The sequence below is a fragment of the Macaca fascicularis genome, chromosome X, assembly GCF_037993035.2.
Source record: "Macaca fascicularis isolate 582-1 chromosome X, T2T-MFA8v1.1".
NCBI classification, from domain to species: Eukaryota; Metazoa; Chordata; class Mammalia; order Primates; family Cercopithecidae; genus Macaca; species Macaca fascicularis.
The window spans coordinates 24,650,795-24,667,741 of NC_088395.1; the positions used below are offsets into that span (position 1 = coordinate 24,650,795).

General features: G+C 41.5%; 1 protein-coding gene across 6 annotated transcripts in view; it reads left to right on the plus strand.

Moving 5' to 3' along the window:
* Positions 1–284: 284 nt before the first annotated feature.
* POLA1 (DNA polymerase alpha 1, catalytic subunit) overlaps positions 285–16,947 on the plus strand; it is a 307,953-nt gene continuing 291,290 nt past the window's right edge. For all 6 annotated transcript variants that reach the window (XR_012430381.1, XR_012430382.1, XM_005593197.4 and 3 more), the window contains exons 1-4: positions 285–371; positions 5,816–5,931; positions 9,603–9,699; positions 10,737–10,817. Coding sequence is in view for 4 of the 6 variants with exons in the window: in XM_005593197.4 (XP_005593254.1) it covers positions 329–371; positions 5,816–5,931; positions 9,603–9,699; positions 10,737–10,817 (337 nt within the window). In the remaining 2 variants the exon portion in view is untranslated. The remainder of the gene's footprint in view (positions 372–5,815; positions 5,932–9,602; positions 9,700–10,736; positions 10,818–16,947) is intronic.

A 16,947-nucleotide genomic window follows, 5' to 3' on the forward strand; every position in this document is an offset into this window, starting at 1 on the left:
TCCCACGCGCCCAAATCTTTTCCTATCAGCATGCGTGCGCTTGCGCAGTTTCCAGGCGGCGCCTTTCCAGCGCCCGACCGCTTCTTTCTCCTGCTCTCCTCCGGCTTCCCCCTCAGCTCCAGCTTTTCCCTAAGGGGTCATCACAGGGCGCCAAACGCGCGCCCGCGGGAAGGCCGGGGGCGGGGCGCGGCGCGGCACGGCACGTCAGTGGCCTTCCGGGCGGAAGTCCGCAGCCTCCCGAGCCGCTGATTGGCTTTCACACTGGCGCCTGTCTCGGCCCCCGCGCCAGTTTTGGGCTGGTTGGCGCGGAATCGGGAGATTCGGGACCATGGCGCCAGTGCACGGCGACGGCTGTGAGATAGGGGCGAGTGGTGAGGGACGACTCCGCGCGAGGGGCTCCGGGTTGGGACCGTGGCATTATTGCCGATGGTGGGGGTTCTGAGGGAGTCTCTGCATTATTTTTTTCTAAGGGAGGTGCACACCCGGGTTGGTTTGGGCGCAGACCTTGGTCGTCCCGGGCGGGGGCCCTTCTGGCGTCGGACCGGGCTTCCTTTAGGCGCGGTTTGCTCTTGGCAGACCCGAGCCTGGAGGAATTTTTGTTTGGGAGGCTGTCTCACCTCTGCCACTGAGAGTCTCCACAGTCGATTGCGTTTCTGTTTCTTTTGGTGAGTTGCACCCACGTGCTGGGTATAACTTTGTTGAGACTGGCCCCGTGGGGCACTGTCTTGGCCGAAAGTATTTCACTCGGATCACCCTAAGTATCCACTTGAGGGCTTGAACAGAACAGATCTGTGCCCCTTTTTGTAGGAACTTCCAGGAAAATTTTATACATTGTAACTAAGCGGGAAGAAAGCTCTAAGTGCTGTCATCTGGGAATAAAGCGTTTTGTATTTTTAGGTAATGGGTTTCTACTTTATGCATTAACAATTTTTCTTTCAGATTCTTTGGAAAGTTCTTCAAGTGCTGCGTAGAAATCGTGTTCACAATCTAGTCATTCCTGGTGAAGTTTCAAAAAAAAATGGCATCTGTTCAGGGCATTTCAAATCCCCTGTATTTCACTCCGTTTGTCAGGGGTATCTTTTATTTCCAAAAATAGAAGACAAAAATGCAAATAGATTTGTCTGATTTTTGAGCGGTGTTCAACTAAAGCGTGACTTCAGTAAACTTCTAACTTAAAATCAGATGCTTCACTGTTAGCTCAACCTTCACCTCTCCTGTCATTCAGATACATCACCATTAATGAGAACTCGCTTCCTAATCAGCTTCCTTTGCATTCACCTAGTTGTGAGTCACAGATTTCAATTTGTTCTAGCCGTTCGTTTTTTAAGACTTTTGGAGAGTCGACCTGCCTGGATTACAGATGGGATGTAGGGTGTGAGTATGTGAACAGTCTTTGCAGCCCTGTATCAGTGATTTGCCACTCAGCCCTTTCTTCACCCTAAAAACTACGTCATCTATGAACATCGGGAAATCACTTTGGTGGATACTGTGCAATTTGAGACTCCTCTTAACTCATGGTGTTGATTAAGTAGTTGCTGGGGACTTGTGACTGGAATTTTTCCTTTAGAGCAGACTGAAAGACTGTTACCTGAAAGACTGCTGTAAGCTAGTGTCTGTCTGCTTTTGGGGAGGATAGAGGTACTCCAGATGGTAATTTTGAAACAAATATTTAAACCTTTGTAACTGGATTTTTTCATGCTTATTCTTTTTTTGCTAACTTACCTACGTGAAGCATTGGAGACACACTCCAAAAGAGAAAATGTAGGCTTTGTTTTTTTTCTTCAGTGTTAGAAGGCAGGGCACCTTGTTAATGGCAGTGAAAAGTTGAAGGGTATATAACTGGCTGTTACTATATGTGAAAAAAAATCAGGGAAAATTTTTTTTTTTTTTTTTTTGAGACGAAGTTTCCCTCTTGTTGCCCAGGCTGGAGTGCAGTGATGCGATCTCAGCTAGCTGCAACCTCTGCCTCCCGGGTTCAAGCAATTCTCCTGCCTCAGCCTCCCGAGTAGCTGGGATTACAGGTGCCGGCCACCACACTGGCTAATTTTTTTGTATTTTTAGTAGAAACAGGGTTTCACCATGTTGGCCAGGCTGGTCTCGAACTCCTGACCTCAGGTGATTCACCCACCTTGGCCTCCCAAAGTGCTGGGATTACAGGCGTGAGCCACTGCGTCTGGCCAGGGAAAGTTTAATGATCAAAAAAGCAGGCACAGTGGTTCATTCGTTGGTTCATTCAGCAAATATTTATTACATACCTACTAGGTATAAGCCTTCTGCCAGGCTCTGGCATTATGATGATAGGTAGGCTGGACATGGTTTGTCTTCATGAAGTACAGATGGTAAACATATGCAGAAAACGGCTTTGCTTTATTTTTGCCTTCTGAAGCTAGACCTTGGTACTCTTAGGTGTGGTGTGTGTGGGGTATGTGGATGTGTGTTTGACTTCACACAGAAACATTACATGAGCCGCTCCTATATTGCTAAGTGCAAAGTAAGATAGGCATCCTCATGTAATCCTTAACAGCTTTTGAAGCAGACATGATTATCCCCATTTCACATATGTGAACCCTGAGGCTCTACATCAGTCGGAGCCCTTATTTGTAAGCTGCAGGAACCAACTCTAGCAGATTGGTTAGAATTTGTTAGAAGAATATCGTGTTCACAGAAACTCCAGGAGGACTAAGAAGCCAGTCTGGGAGCTATTTAGACAGGAACAGTGAGTGAAATTGTGCCTCAAAAATGGGCTAATGAGGAGGTCATTGCCAACCACGACCAAGTACTTGATGCTATAGCTCATACCTTAGGACATTGCTGACATTATTGTCAGTTTTGTAATCCTCCTGCAGCTGTTGCTACTTGTAGAATCTTTTAAAACCCATGCCCCTTTCCTTGTGACACTAGCGTCTGATTGAATGTCTGAGCAGGTGTTCCTAATAGAACCTATTTTATATGCCCATGCCCTAGGCTGCAAGGGTGCCTGGAAAAGAGCATCAACCTTTTCAGCTTCTGTAATGGGACATAGGCTCTGTTGTCTCACCAAGACTTATAAGGGATGGGGGCCGGATTTCACAGTTTCAGATGCTAGGCAGCTTAAAACAACAAGACACCTGTCTGCTGCTTAACTGGTTAACCCGTGTTCTCATGTCACCCAGCAAATGGCAGAGCTGGAATGTGCTGCTTCTCCCCAATCTGGTTCTCCTACTCACTCTACACTCTCTTGTCGAATTTACCTTGCACACTGACTTCTCTCAGTTTCTGAATACACTGTACGTTTTCATCCCTTTGTGATTTGGCTCATGCCTCTTCTTTTGCTTGTGCCACTTTTTACCTTGTTTTCTGATTGTGAAATTCGACTCCTTTTTCTAGGCCTGTATTGGAAACCTCTCCTGTGAAACCTTCCTTGATTTCTCAGGCAAAATTAACAGCTCTCCTTTGTATATTTCCTCAGCACTGAGTTCTTACCTTTTCTATGGCACCATGTTTATATTGTGATGGTAATTTCAGGTACTTTGCTTTACTTGACTGCGGGCCTCTTTTGGACAGGCAGCTCTGTGTTATTTGTAATTGTACCCTAAACCCGGTGTAGTGGAACATTGTTGCTTGTGTAGTAGTGGGGCGTTGCCTGTGTAGTGGAACATTGTTGCTTGTGTAGTGGAACATTGTTGCCTGTGGAGTAAGTGCATTTGAAGACCTACAGATGTCAGGCCTCAAGGGAGTCTTGAATACACTGAGGCCAGCTTTTCACTTTCAGGGGTCATGTTCAGTAATCTTCGAAGCCTTTTCATATAGGCCTGTTCATGATTTTTGAAATCATTTGAGTGACATCCAAGTTTTTGTGACTGTCATCATTAAGTACCTTTATTCCTTAATTTTTACTTAATGTCTTTCTGAAAATGGATTTAAAAGTCAAATGTGGAAGTCACACAATAGAGTGAGATGTTATAAAGAGAGATTCCATTTCTAGAAAGCTAGAAAAAATAAGATCTCTAATTATGCTTCACCTTTAAGCTATAGTCTCCAGCAGTTTATTGCCAGCATTTGGTGCATGTTCTTTAAATTGTATCTTCCATTTCAGTCAAACATTTAGTCAAGCAGCTTAATGTTGTTATGAACATTCTAGTGGGGTGGGAGTTTTAGGCTGCCTCTTATCCATACTTCTCCTTTTCTTTGCCTGCTCCTTTTATAAATTAATTAGCACCAAACACAATAAAATACTAAATTTCACAGACATAGATGGCAATCATGCTGAGCCTAAACTCATGGTTGACAGGCAGCACTGTTGTGCTTGACTTAGTTATTCATCAGTGGGTATGTGAAAGTCTTTAATTCGGTGGATGATTTTTTTTTTCTTTTTTTTGAGACGGAGTCTTGCTCTGTCACCCAGGCTGGAGTGCAGTGGTGCACCCTTGGCTCACTGCAACCTCCACCTCCTGGGTTTAAGGGATTCTCCTGCCTCACCCTCCTAAGTAGTTGGGATTACAGGTGCCTGCCACCACGCCCAGCTAATTTTTGTATTTTTAGTAGAGATGGGGTTTCACCATGTTGGTCAGGCTGGTCTCAAACTCCTGACGTCACTCAGGTGATCCACCCACCTCAGCCTCCCAAAGTGCTGGGATTACAGGTGTGAGCCACTGCGCCTGGCTGAATTTTTTTCAGTGTGTGTGTGTAATGATCAGTTTATGATGACCAGAGCATGAATAATTCAAAAGTTGAATGAATAAACACTGAAGTCCTCTGATATTTCAGTAATTTTTGACAAGCCATTTTAGCCCCTGTAGTTGTTTTAGTAGCATCCTATGTCATAACCAACTGAGGCCTTGAAATAAGTGGTATATCAGTAATCCCTTCAGAGCCATCTTTGTTAAATTTCTCCAGTCCTCAATCTGTTCCTTCTTTGAATTTCTGGGTACTTTGTCTGAATCTCTTTTAAGGCATGTATTACCTCTAAATATTGTTTAGAGCCAGTTGCTACTTGTCTCCTGTGTTAGATAGTAAGTTTTGTGAGTACAGAGACCATGTCTTTTTTATCTTTTTTTTTGTTGTTGTTGTTTTGTTTTTTGTTTTTTGAGATGGAGTTTCGCTCTTTTTGCCCAGGCTGGAGTGCAATGGTGCGATCTCAGCTCACTGCAAACTCTGCCTCCCAGGTTCAAGTGTTTCTCCTGCCTCAGCCTCCCAAGTAGCTGGGGTTACAGGCACGCACCACCATGCCTGGCTAATTTTGTATTTTTAGTAGAAACGGGGTTTCACCATGTTGGCCAGGCTGGTCTTGAACTCCTGACCTCAGGTGATCTGCCCACCTCAGCCTCGCAAAGTGCTGGGATTACAGGTGTGAGCCACCGCGCCCAGCCTGTCTTTGTGTCTCATAGGGCCTAGTACTTTGCAAAGAGTAGATGCTCCTTGAAGCCTTTTAGAATAGAATACAAAATGAATAGTGCTTCTATAACCCACTGAATTACTTCTGACTGGTCATTTCTAATGAAAAGGTGATAAATTAGCTAACAGCATATCTCCCTTGTTTAGTGTCTCTGCAGGATATCAGTTGAATTGGGAGTTTTCCTCTTTTTGGAGAAAAAAATAACAGTGGCTTTGTTTTAACAGGATCTTAGAGGAACTTTCTGGCGAGTCATGTATATTTGGATATGTATGTTTGACCATGAGCTTTGTGAATTATTTACATTGTAAACATTATCTACTTGTTTATTACTAAAATTGTATGTTATTGTTGGCTAGAAACTTTTCCTTGGTGTTTGAGGGAAGATGGCTGACAATTTTGTAACATCTCTTGTAAATTTTTTCTTTTTCCCCGCTGTGTCAGATTCAGGGAGTTTTGTAGCTTCTCGAGCCCGGCGAGAAAAAAAATCAAAGAAGGGGCGCCAAGAAGCTCTAGAAAGACTGAAAAAGGCTAAAGCTGGTGAGAAGTATAAATATGAAGTAAGTAGCCATTTTTCTTCTTTATTCCTCCTGTGCATCATCGAATTCATAGCCTGAAGGTAGTCTTATGTCACCTTTGCCCCAAATTAGAAATACTCGTATATTTTAAACTTCTTGTAATGGGAATTTATTAGTGTTGAACAAGCATGGGTATGAGGTAGATTTACAGATCATGGAGAATGCTCAACCCTTAAAGTTCCAATAAGGTATTTTACAGATGATTTTAGAATTCCAAAATGAAACTACATAGCCATATCTATATTTCTCCTTATTGAGCATGCCATATCTATGGTAAGTCCCATTGGTTTTTTGCAGTCCTTTAGAGGTACTTTTACTTACTCTTAAGGTATTGAGCAGTCTAAGTGCTACTTCTTGGAGAGAACTGTTCTTCCTAATCTCATTTGCAAGGGTAGTGGCAATGGAGACGTGGACCTTAACTTCTGCCGTGTTCTGCTTATAAGATTGAATGTGATGCTCTTTTGGTTTTCCTCTACCCACTGTTTATGGCCTGCAGGTAAAAAACAGAGTGGCCACCATCTGCATAAATATTGTCTAGTGTCATCTTCAGGGCTCCCTGAGTATCTTAATTGCTTCATGGCCAGAAAGTGATTAACCAGTACTAGAAAATAACAACCATAACTTTTTGAACTAACATATTATTCTAAGTGCATTTACCAATGTGTTTATTCATTTAATCTTTTCAATAACCAAATGAAATTAGATACTATGATTAATAACATTTTGCAGGTGAGATATCTGAGGTACGGAAAGTTTAATGAGGTCACAGTGACAGATCCTTTTTTGAACCCAGGCAGTTTGGCTCAGGATATGAATGTTTAACCAGTTAATCAAATAAGAGAATATTTGCCATTTGTCACCATTTGTTCAAGTTAAGTGAGGCAACCAGATCATAAAAGGTTGATCAAAGGATTTCAGTAAAACAGGAATAAAGCATTTTTTTTTGTTTTGAGACACAGTCTCGCTCTGTTGCCCAGGCTGGAGTGCAATAACATGATCTTGGTTCACTACAACTTCCACCTCCCAGGTTCAAGCGATTCTCCTGCTTCAGCCTGCCAAGTAGCTGGGATTACAGGCGTCACCACCACGGGCGGCTAATTTTTGTATTTTTAGTAGGGACAGGGTTTCACCATGTTGGTCAGGCTGGTCTTAAACTCTTGACCTCAAATGATCCACCTGCCTTGGCCTCCCAAAGTGCTGGGATTACAGGCGTGAACCACCACACTGAGCCCAGGAATAAAACATTTTTAATGTAGGTACTTGTATAAAGGAGTTCCATGGGGCATTTCAGATGTTGGCACAATGTGGCTGATTTCCCTTTAACACTGTGATGTTAATTGTATGGCTCTAAGAGTTCATGCTGAGCGGTAGTAATGTTGTTTTTAAAGATTGAGTCGAAATGACTTTTTACTCAAAATGATATTTAAAAATAGTTTTCTGGTATCTCCTTGATAATATAGTTAATCACTTAAATAAGAGACAGTCTGTCTTCAACCAACAAAAATAATCACGCCAGTTCCCCTCCAACCCTGAAAAAGAAAGTTGGTCAATATAGTAATATTAATTGGACTGTTTTGCATCTGTGTTGTTAAAAACTTAATTTGGTAAGGCAGGTTGTTTCTGTTACCAAATCAGTATTTGCCAGTGATTCCTGTAGAGTAGGCTAAAAGGAGGTGAAAACTCAGCCAAATCCTGTAATTATTATAAGCCTTATAGGTGTGGCAGAAATCCAGTCATCTCTGGCCATCAGATTCTAAAAGCTCTGTCCAAGTTTTTTCCTAGAGTATTAACTCTTCAGATGGAATTGTTTCTCCCGTACTCCATTTGAGAAAGGTAGAACTCTTTTTTTTTTTTTGAGGTGGAGTTTTGCTCTTGTTGCCCAGGCTAGAGTGCAATGGCGCTATCTTGGCTCACTGCAACCTCCACTTCCCAGGTTCAAGCGATTATCCTGCTTCAGCCTCCCAAGTAGTTGGGATTACAGGCACCCGCCGCCACGCTTGGCTAATTTTTGTATTTTTAGTAGAGACCGGGTTTCACCATGTTGGTCAGGCTGGCCTGGAACTCCTGACTTCAGGTGATCCCCCTGCCTTGGCCTCCCAAAGTGCTGGGATTACAGGCGTGAGCCACCACACCCGGCTGAGGTAGAACTCTTGAGAGAATGGGAGAATTTTTTTTTAAATCTCGCTCTCTCACCCAGGCTGGAGTGCAGTGGCACGTTCTTGGCTCACTGCAACCTCCACCTCCCAGGCTCAAGCGATTCTCTTGTCTCAGCCTCCCAAGTAACTGGGATTGCAGGTGCCCACCACCATGTCCGGCTAATTTTTGTATTTTTAGTAGAGATGGGGTTTCACCACGTTGGCCAGGCTGGTCTCGAACTCCTGACCTCAAGTGATCTGCTCGCCTTGGCCTCCCAAAGTGCTGGGATTACAGGCATGAGCCACTGTGCCTGGCCAAGAATCGGGTCTTTTTTTTTTTTTTTTTTTTTGAGACAGAGACTCGGTCTGTTACCCAGGCTGGAGTGCAGTGGCATGATCTCAGCTCACTGCATTACTGCAACCTCTGCCTCGCGGGTTCAAGCGATTCTCCTTCCTCAGCCTCCTGAGTAGCTGGGACTACAGATATGTGCCACCACGCCTGGCTAATTTTTGTATTTTTAGTAGAGATGGAGTTTCACTGTGTTGGCCAGGCTGGCCTTGAACTCCTGACCTCAGGTGATCCACGCACGTGGGACTCCCAAAGTGCTGGGATTACAGGCGTGAGCCACCGTGCCCAGCCTTTGGTAATTTTTAATAAGTATCTATGAGATTTTGCAAACCAGCCCACCAGAGTCTCATCTGCAGAGTCACTGGCCTGTCCCCATGGGCAGCAGCAGCAGTGGTGTGTATCTTTCATTTGTTGCTTTAGCTGTGCAGAGGTTGTCTGATTTACTCATACCAGTAGCTCATGGTGTTCTGACCCTTTTGCAGTCAGGCAGCCAATGTGATTGGAGGACCTGCCACTCTCTGAACTTGTCTTTCAAATAGCTCAGCGTTTAAGTCCTTGTGCGGTTTCAAGACCTGAGAACGGTGGGGTGTCAGTGGTAATACAAACAGGGTCACTCAAAAGCTATTTCTGCTTTGCCTGTAGAATATACAATATATTTGTTTTGCTAATTTTTGGAGGTGGATGGATGAGGAAGATTTTCCTTTTGAATTATATTTGTTTGGTTGAACAAGCGTGAAAATTATCGTCTATTCGCAGAGCGTACATTAGCTAGTGGAGAGGGAAGTGGCATGCCTTATAGGTTTGCTAAGTGTAGGAGAAACTAGTCTAGAAATTACAAGTGAATAATCCCCAAAGCAGCTAATGAAGAATTGGCTATAATTCAGTTTGTTTTTTATGAAATAGATGAGTAATTGATGGTATGACAAGTGTATTATGCTAATGGAATCATTTAATATCTTATGTTAACACCCACCTAAAAGGAATACTGAGTTAATTGATGTCTATTTAAGGAAAACCCTGTAGTGGTGTTGAATGTCAGAACTCATGATTTGGTTGCAGCTACTCCTTCAGGCTGCCATTCCAGTTTCAATTTGACAATTTTTTCATCAGAATTGTTTAACACTTTCACTCTATTTGAAGCTTTTTTTCTGAAACTTGTATAATGGTAGGTCGAGGACTTCACAGGTGTTTATGAAGAAGTTGATGAAGAACAGTATTCGAAGCTGGTTCAGGCACGCCAGGATGATGACTGGATTGTGGATGATGGTAGGTGGGGCGGGGGTGGGGGCGGGGATGTTGCTTCCTAGGCACTGTGTTAGTTGCTTGTAGATTCGCACTCATGTGGTGGAGTTGCTGCTTTGCCTGGGCAAATGTAAGGCACTGTTAGGATTTTACCTTTGGTTTGGATTTTCCTTTAATTATTTGAGGATGAGGAAGCAGAATAGCAGGACGTTTATTTGGGGATATTTTGGAGAATCTAGGCACATACCTCAGGATGTAGTATAAATCCTCCAGGTAATGGCTGTGTAAGAATTGGGAGGAGCCCCTTGTCTGTGGGGCCCATGCACAGCGCTTGGAATTAAGGAATGCAGGTTCAGGATCCATCGTTCCTACTTTCCAATTCTATGACCTTGGACAAGTCACTTAATGTCTTTACGCCTCAGATTCTTCATCTGTAACATGGGGATAAGAAAACTACCTTCTCCCAGAGTTGTTGTGAGGCATATATGAGGTTCTAGGTATGAAAATTAACTTGGTCAGGAGAAAGCACCATACAAAGTCTTGTCCTAATGTCCTGTGCCCCTTCTGAAAGCTCATTGGTTCTCACTGGTAGGGTCTGACTTCATGGCCATGTGAATGCTGACCACAGGGAGCATGTAGATTGTGCCTGTGACTATTTATGTTTCTGCTTCTGTAATTGGATTCAGCTATATTGCCAGTTTTCCCTTGTAGACTGGGATATCTCTCTCTGGACTTGTGGTAATCTTGATTCTTTTTATTCTTCTGGTAGAGTAAAACTGCTGTAAAGCATCCTATTGTGGCAGACTTTGATCCTATGGGCCAAATCGTTTCCTGAGGTCACCTAGCTAGGTATAATATATATCATTTGGTTTTGACTCCACACCTGCTGTGTGGATGCTGTGCATTGTCTGACACCTGTGTGAACAGAATTCTGCTGCACTTAAAAATAGCACAGGCCAGGAAAACATCTGAGCAGGTATAAAAGGTTTTTTTGGTCATGGCTAAAATATTATTGGCCACTTTTAGAATTTTGATCCCAGTATTAAATTTTGTCCCTGCAGATGGTATTGGTTATGTGGAAGATGGCCGAGAGATTTTTGATGATGACCTTGAAGATGATGCCCTTGATGCTGGTGAGAAAGGTACCTACTTTTTGTTTTCCAGGATGTTGTTTTGAGATTTAAAGAATTCTCTAAAATTAGAGATGACTTGAGACTCTGATAGTTTACGTTTGAGAGAAGGACCTAACTACCATTGTTATTAGGTATGGAATATGTTCTAATATGAAGAGAAGTATGGTTATGTGGAAAATTAAAGATAAAAAGCAGTAACAACACCAGGAAATGAAGTTTCATGTCTCTATTATCCAAGTAGTGTGGTCTTTACTTGTTTTAAAGTTTTCAATCCTATGGTCATTTAAAACTTGCTGATTTTGAGGGCTGCAACAGTAATTGATCTCTTTTAATTCCTACTGAAGTGATGTACTTAGAATTTTAGCTCTTTGCCAGTTGTATAGCACAATAACAAGGTTTAGAACTAGAGTAATCAGCTTGCTTTGTCTAATTGAAATTTAAAATAATATGGATGAATGTGTCAGATTGTCTTAGCTGTACAATCATTGGCAATTTTTTTTGAGTAAACAAGCCTGATTTAGTTCCTGTAAAATGAGAATACTGAAAATTCTCTTCAGTATATTTTTTTTGTTTAGTTTGTTAATTAGTCTTCTACTACCAAGTGGTAGATTGGGGTCAGCAAACTGTGGCCCTCTCACAACCAGTTTTTGACAAAAAGTTTTATTGAGATATAGTTCACATACCATACAATTCGCATATTTAAAGTATACAATTCAGTGGCTTTTAATATAGTCACAGAGTTGTGCAGCCATTACCACAATCAATTTTAGAACATTTTTGTTACCCCAAATGGAAATCATGCCTGTTTTTGTGTGGCTCTCGAGCTGAGAATAGTTTTTACATTTTTAAGCAGTATTTTAAAAATAAAAAATGCGACGAATATGTAACAAAAGAATATGTGACCAAAAGCCTAACATCTGTGCTGTCTTGCCCTTTACTGTCTGAATCCTCATTTGCAGAATAACATTTTGCACCTTAGTTTTCTCTCTCCTTCCAACCACATACACAGAGACTTTTTGCTCAGTGGACATTTTGAACTTCAGCAGTGACCTCCTAAGAGTAAGGATACTTGACTACTTAACCACAATAACATTATCATGATATCTAATATATTGTCTATATTAAAAGTTTCCCAATTAGCCCAATAGTATCTTTTAAAGCTATTTTAAAAAATGCAGAATCCATTTTAGTTTTCATGTCTCTATAGTCTTTTTTTAATGTAGAACGGCAACACCCGCCCCCCTCCCCCCTGCCGCCCTGGCCTCTTTTTGTCTTTCATGACATTGATTTTTAAAGGGACCAGGCTGTTTGTTTTGTTGAATGTCCCACAATCTGAGTTTTACCTGACTGCTTCGTTGTGCTTAGATTTGGGTTAAATATTTTGGCAACAATAAATATTTATAAATAAATGCTTTGTTTTTGTTAAGACCTACAATATAAAATTCTGTCCTTCCAATCGTTCATATCAGGGGCATACGATGTCACTTGTACCATTATTGTTGATACTAAGTTTGATCTTTTGGTTAAGATGATATTTGTCAGATTTCTTCCTTGTAAAGCTACTTTCCTCCCTTTTGTAATTAATGCAAAATAGGGGGTGATAATTTGAGACCATGTGTATATTCCATTTCCCCATGAATTTTTACCTAGTGCTTTTAGCATCTATTGTTGATCCTTTCCCTTCTTTTAAAAATTATTGCTTCAGACTCATGTATTTCTAAAAGATTTACTGTCATAATTCAGCAGCAATTATTATCATTTTTCCTTTTTATGTTCAAATTATCCCAGATTTGGCTGGTAAGAGCCCCTTTAAGCCACCTCCTGTGTTCTTTTGACATGGCTCCATCAGTCTTTGAGCATTTCCTTGCTCTCTGGGCTAAGAGGATAAGATGTTCCAGGTTAAGCTTGTATTCTTCCTGCCCTAGACGTGGAACCAACCATTTCTCCCAAGAATCCTGGTTCCTTTTAGTGGGCAGTGGTGTCCAGATATGGGAGATGTGCTCATTGCTGTTGGAGTGTAATGGCTTCTAGGCCCTTTCAGTGAACAGAACAAGGAAATTATATATATGTCATGAGTTCATACGGATATATTTGATTGGTTGAAATCTAACATCACTGGATTCTTTATCTTCCCAATTCTATATTTGTATCTGCCTTCACCCTCAATGAAAACCCATGTCTTTTAAAATATACACAAAATAATGTCAGAATCACTAAATCATTATCTGTACTAACAACCTTTCTAAGTAAAGTTTATGATTTCTCTACAGTTTTATTTGTTCTTGGTATATATCCTAAGGGTCTGTAGTCAGACTATAGTGTTCAGAAGCAAAGTAATTCTTTAGTGTGTGTTGTATTAATTTACTACATAGGTTCATTTTTTGTTTGTATTCAAATTTCAGTTTTAAAAAATCCTTTTAATTTTACTTCTGAATATTGTAAAACATTTATATGTTTTAAAAATGAAAATCAGTAACTTTTAGTTTCTGGTTTATTACAAAAAATAAGCATATGTGTATTTTTTCTATGTGTGATGTTCTTTATTCTTCATTCATTTATTAGTTAAATTAGAATATATGAACCATCTTCCTGGTTCTGCCAACCTGTATAATGTGGAAATTTTCTACACTGGTACCATTTGGTAGCAGTGTGGCTAATTGTGTATTTCTAGTTTGTGTGAGTCCATGAAGAAGAGAATGAGCTCATGTGCCACTTTCATTTCCCTGAACTGAGGAGGCCTATGTTAGAGTTATGGTTCTGTTGTTAATTGTCTGTGTCATCTTGAACTAATCCCATTACCTATCTGGACTTGAGTTTTTGTCGCTGTAAATTAGGAGGTTGGACTGGACAGTGAGCTTCTCAAAGAAAGGACTCATGTCCTGGTAATCTCAGTGCTAATCATGGTAGTGGACTCAAAGTAAGTATGTAGTTTTGTTGAATAAACAATCCATCTCTGTGTTTCCATAGTCATCATATTATCTCTTCTGAGTAATACGTTAGTGAAAAGAATGATTTGATCTGGAAAAGAGCTAGTCTTAGAAATTTTTATTTCGTGCTTTGCCACCACCATTCACCCACAAGTCCCCACTGTTTCAGTGTCCCTTTCTAGGAGCCCAGTAAAGGTCACAAGATCCTAGGAAGGAAAATGGACTTCTGCAACACACTTTAAAGACTTACAAGAAATTACTGAGTTTTGCTTAGAAGTAAAAAGTCAAAGCTTTATGGTGTGGATCTAATTCCTGGCATGTTTTCAAACAGAAAAATGGCCGGGTGCGGCGGCTCACGTCTGTAATCCCAGCACTTTGGGAGGCTGAGGTGGGGCAGATCACCTGAAGTCAGGAGTTCAAGACCAGCCTGGCCAATATGGTGAAACCCTGTCTCAACTAAAAATAGAAAAATTAGTCGGACGTGGTCGTGGGCGTCTGTAATCCCAGCTACTTGGGAGGCTGAGGCAGGAGAATCTCTTGATCTCTTCAACCCGGGAGGCAGAGGTTGCAGTGAGCCAAGATCGTGCTACTGCACTCCAGCCTGGGTAACAGGACAAAACAAAACAAAACAAAACCACAGAGAAAAATATTAACCAAGTCCCAATGAAGAAAAATCAGCAGGAAAATGCAATAAAACAAAACAGAAACACTAAACTGTGGAAGAATTCCACCTCAAATGTTTACTTGTATTCATCTTTTTATCCTTCTGTCTAAATCCTACTAACCTACAATGGTGAGATTAAAGCCCTCTCATGAAGCCTTCCTTGCTATTCAAACCTCTGTTGACCTCCTCTGTTCATACACTGTCAAGACCTGAATTTTATATACTAAACATTTTGACTATTATATTCTGTTTTCAAAGTACTCCAGATGATACAGATCTCCTGTCTCACATTTTCACAAATGTCTTACAAACCTTTTCACAATATTAGGCCCATGGAAATACTTTTTTTTTTAACTATGGTAAAATACGCATAACATAAAATTTACCACGAGTGACATTTAGTATATTCACAGTGTTTGCAACCATCACCATCATCTTGTTCCAGAACATTTTCATCATCCAAAATGGAAGCCCCATATCCATTAGCAGTCACTCCCCAATCTCTCTTCCCCCAGAGCCTGACAACCATTAATCTGCTTTCTATCTTTATGGATTTGCGTATTCTGGACATTTTATATTTCATATAAATGAATCATGCAATATTTGATCTTTTGTGTCTGGCTTCTTTGACTTAGAAGATTTTCAAGTACGTTATAGCATGTATCAGTACTTCCTTTTTATTTCTGAATAATATTCTGTGTGGATGTACTATGTTTTGTTTATTCATTAGTTGATGGACATTTGGATTGTTTCTACCTTTTGGCTATTGTACGTAGTGCTACTATGAACATTTATGTACTAGTTTTTGTTTGAATGCCTGCTTTCAATTTTTTAGGGTACTAATCCAGGAGTGAAATTGTGTATGTTGTTCTTGTTGTTTTTTTTTTTTTTTTGAGATGGAGTCTCGCTCTGTCACCCAGGCTGAAGTACAGTGGTTCCTTCTTGGCTCACTGCAACCTCTGCCTCCCGGGTTCAAGTGATTCTCCTGCCTCACCCTCCTGAGTAGCTGGGATTACAGGCATGCACCACCACGCCTGGCTAATTTTTGTATTTTAGTAGAAACGGGGTTTCACCATGTTGGTTAGGCTGGTCTCGAACTCCTGACCTCGTGATCTGCCCGCCTCGGTCTCCCAAAGTGCTGGAATTACAGGTGTGAGCCACCGTGCTGGTGTGTATATATATTTTTATTTCCTTTTCTTTCTTTTTTTTTTGAGACAGATTCTTTCTCTGCCCTTCAGGATGGAGTGCAGTGGTGTGATCTCAGCTCACTGCAGCCTCTGCCTCCTGGGCTTAAGCTATCCTCCTCCCTTAGTGTCCCGAGTAGCCGGGACTACAGGCGCGTCCTCCCACGCTCGGCTAATTTTTGGAATTTTTAGTAGAGACAGAGTTTCGCCATGTTACCCAGGCTGGTCTCAAACTCCTGGGCTAAAGCAGTCTGCCCACTGTGCCTTCAGAAAGTGTTGGGATTACAGGCATGAGCCACGGTGTCCAGCCCCTTCTCTTTCTTAAACAAAAGATAATGTTATAGGAGTTTTGTACTTTGCTTTTTTCACGTAGCAAGATGTCTTGAAAATCACCCCATATTAGAACATAGAGAGCTTGCTTTTAATTATTTATTTCTATGTAGCTGCATAGTATTCCATGATAGGGATTGCACCATAGTTTATTCAATGGTTTCCTTGGAAGGACATTTAGATTATTTTGAGTAATTTGCTATTATAATGCCACATCCAATAACTCTGTGCATATGGTGTTTTCCTCAGAAAAAATTCCCAGAAGTGAGATTGCTGGCTCAAAGAGTAGCTTCACATAATTTTTTTTTTTGAGATGGAGTTTTGCTCTTGTTGCCTAAGCTGGAGTACGATGTCGCGATCTCGACTCGCTGCAAGCTCTGCCTCCTGGGTTCAAGTGATTCTTCTGCCTCAGCCTCCTGAGTAGCTGAGATTACAGGTGCCCGCCACAACACCCGGTTAATTTTTGCATTTTTAGTAGAGATGGGGTTTCACCATGTTTGCCAGGCTGGTCTCAAAATCCTGTCCTGAGGTGATCCACCCGCCTCGGCCTCCCAAAGTGCTGGGATTACAGGTGTGAGCCACGATGCCCGGCCCACTACACATAAAATTTTACTAGCTATTGCCTAATTCTTCATAGGACTTACCACATTTTACACTTCCATGAACAATGTATGAATGTCTGTTTCCCTACAGCCTTACTAACAGAGTGTTTTCAAGCTTTTGAATTTTCGCCACTCTGATATGTGAGAAGTGGCATTTCAGTGTGGTTTTCATTTGCTTTTTTTTTTTTTTGAGACTGAGTCTCACTTTGTCACCCAGGCAGGAGTGCAGTGGTGCGGTCTCAGGTCACTGCAACCTCCACCACCTGGGTTCAAGCAATTCTCCTGCCTCAGCCTCCGAAGTAGCGGTGACTACAGGTGTGTGCCACCATGCTTGGCTACTTTTTGTATTTTTAGTAGAGATGGGGTTTCACTATGTGTTGGCCAGGCTGGTCTTGAACTCCTGACCTCGTGATCCGCCCGCCTCGTGGCCTC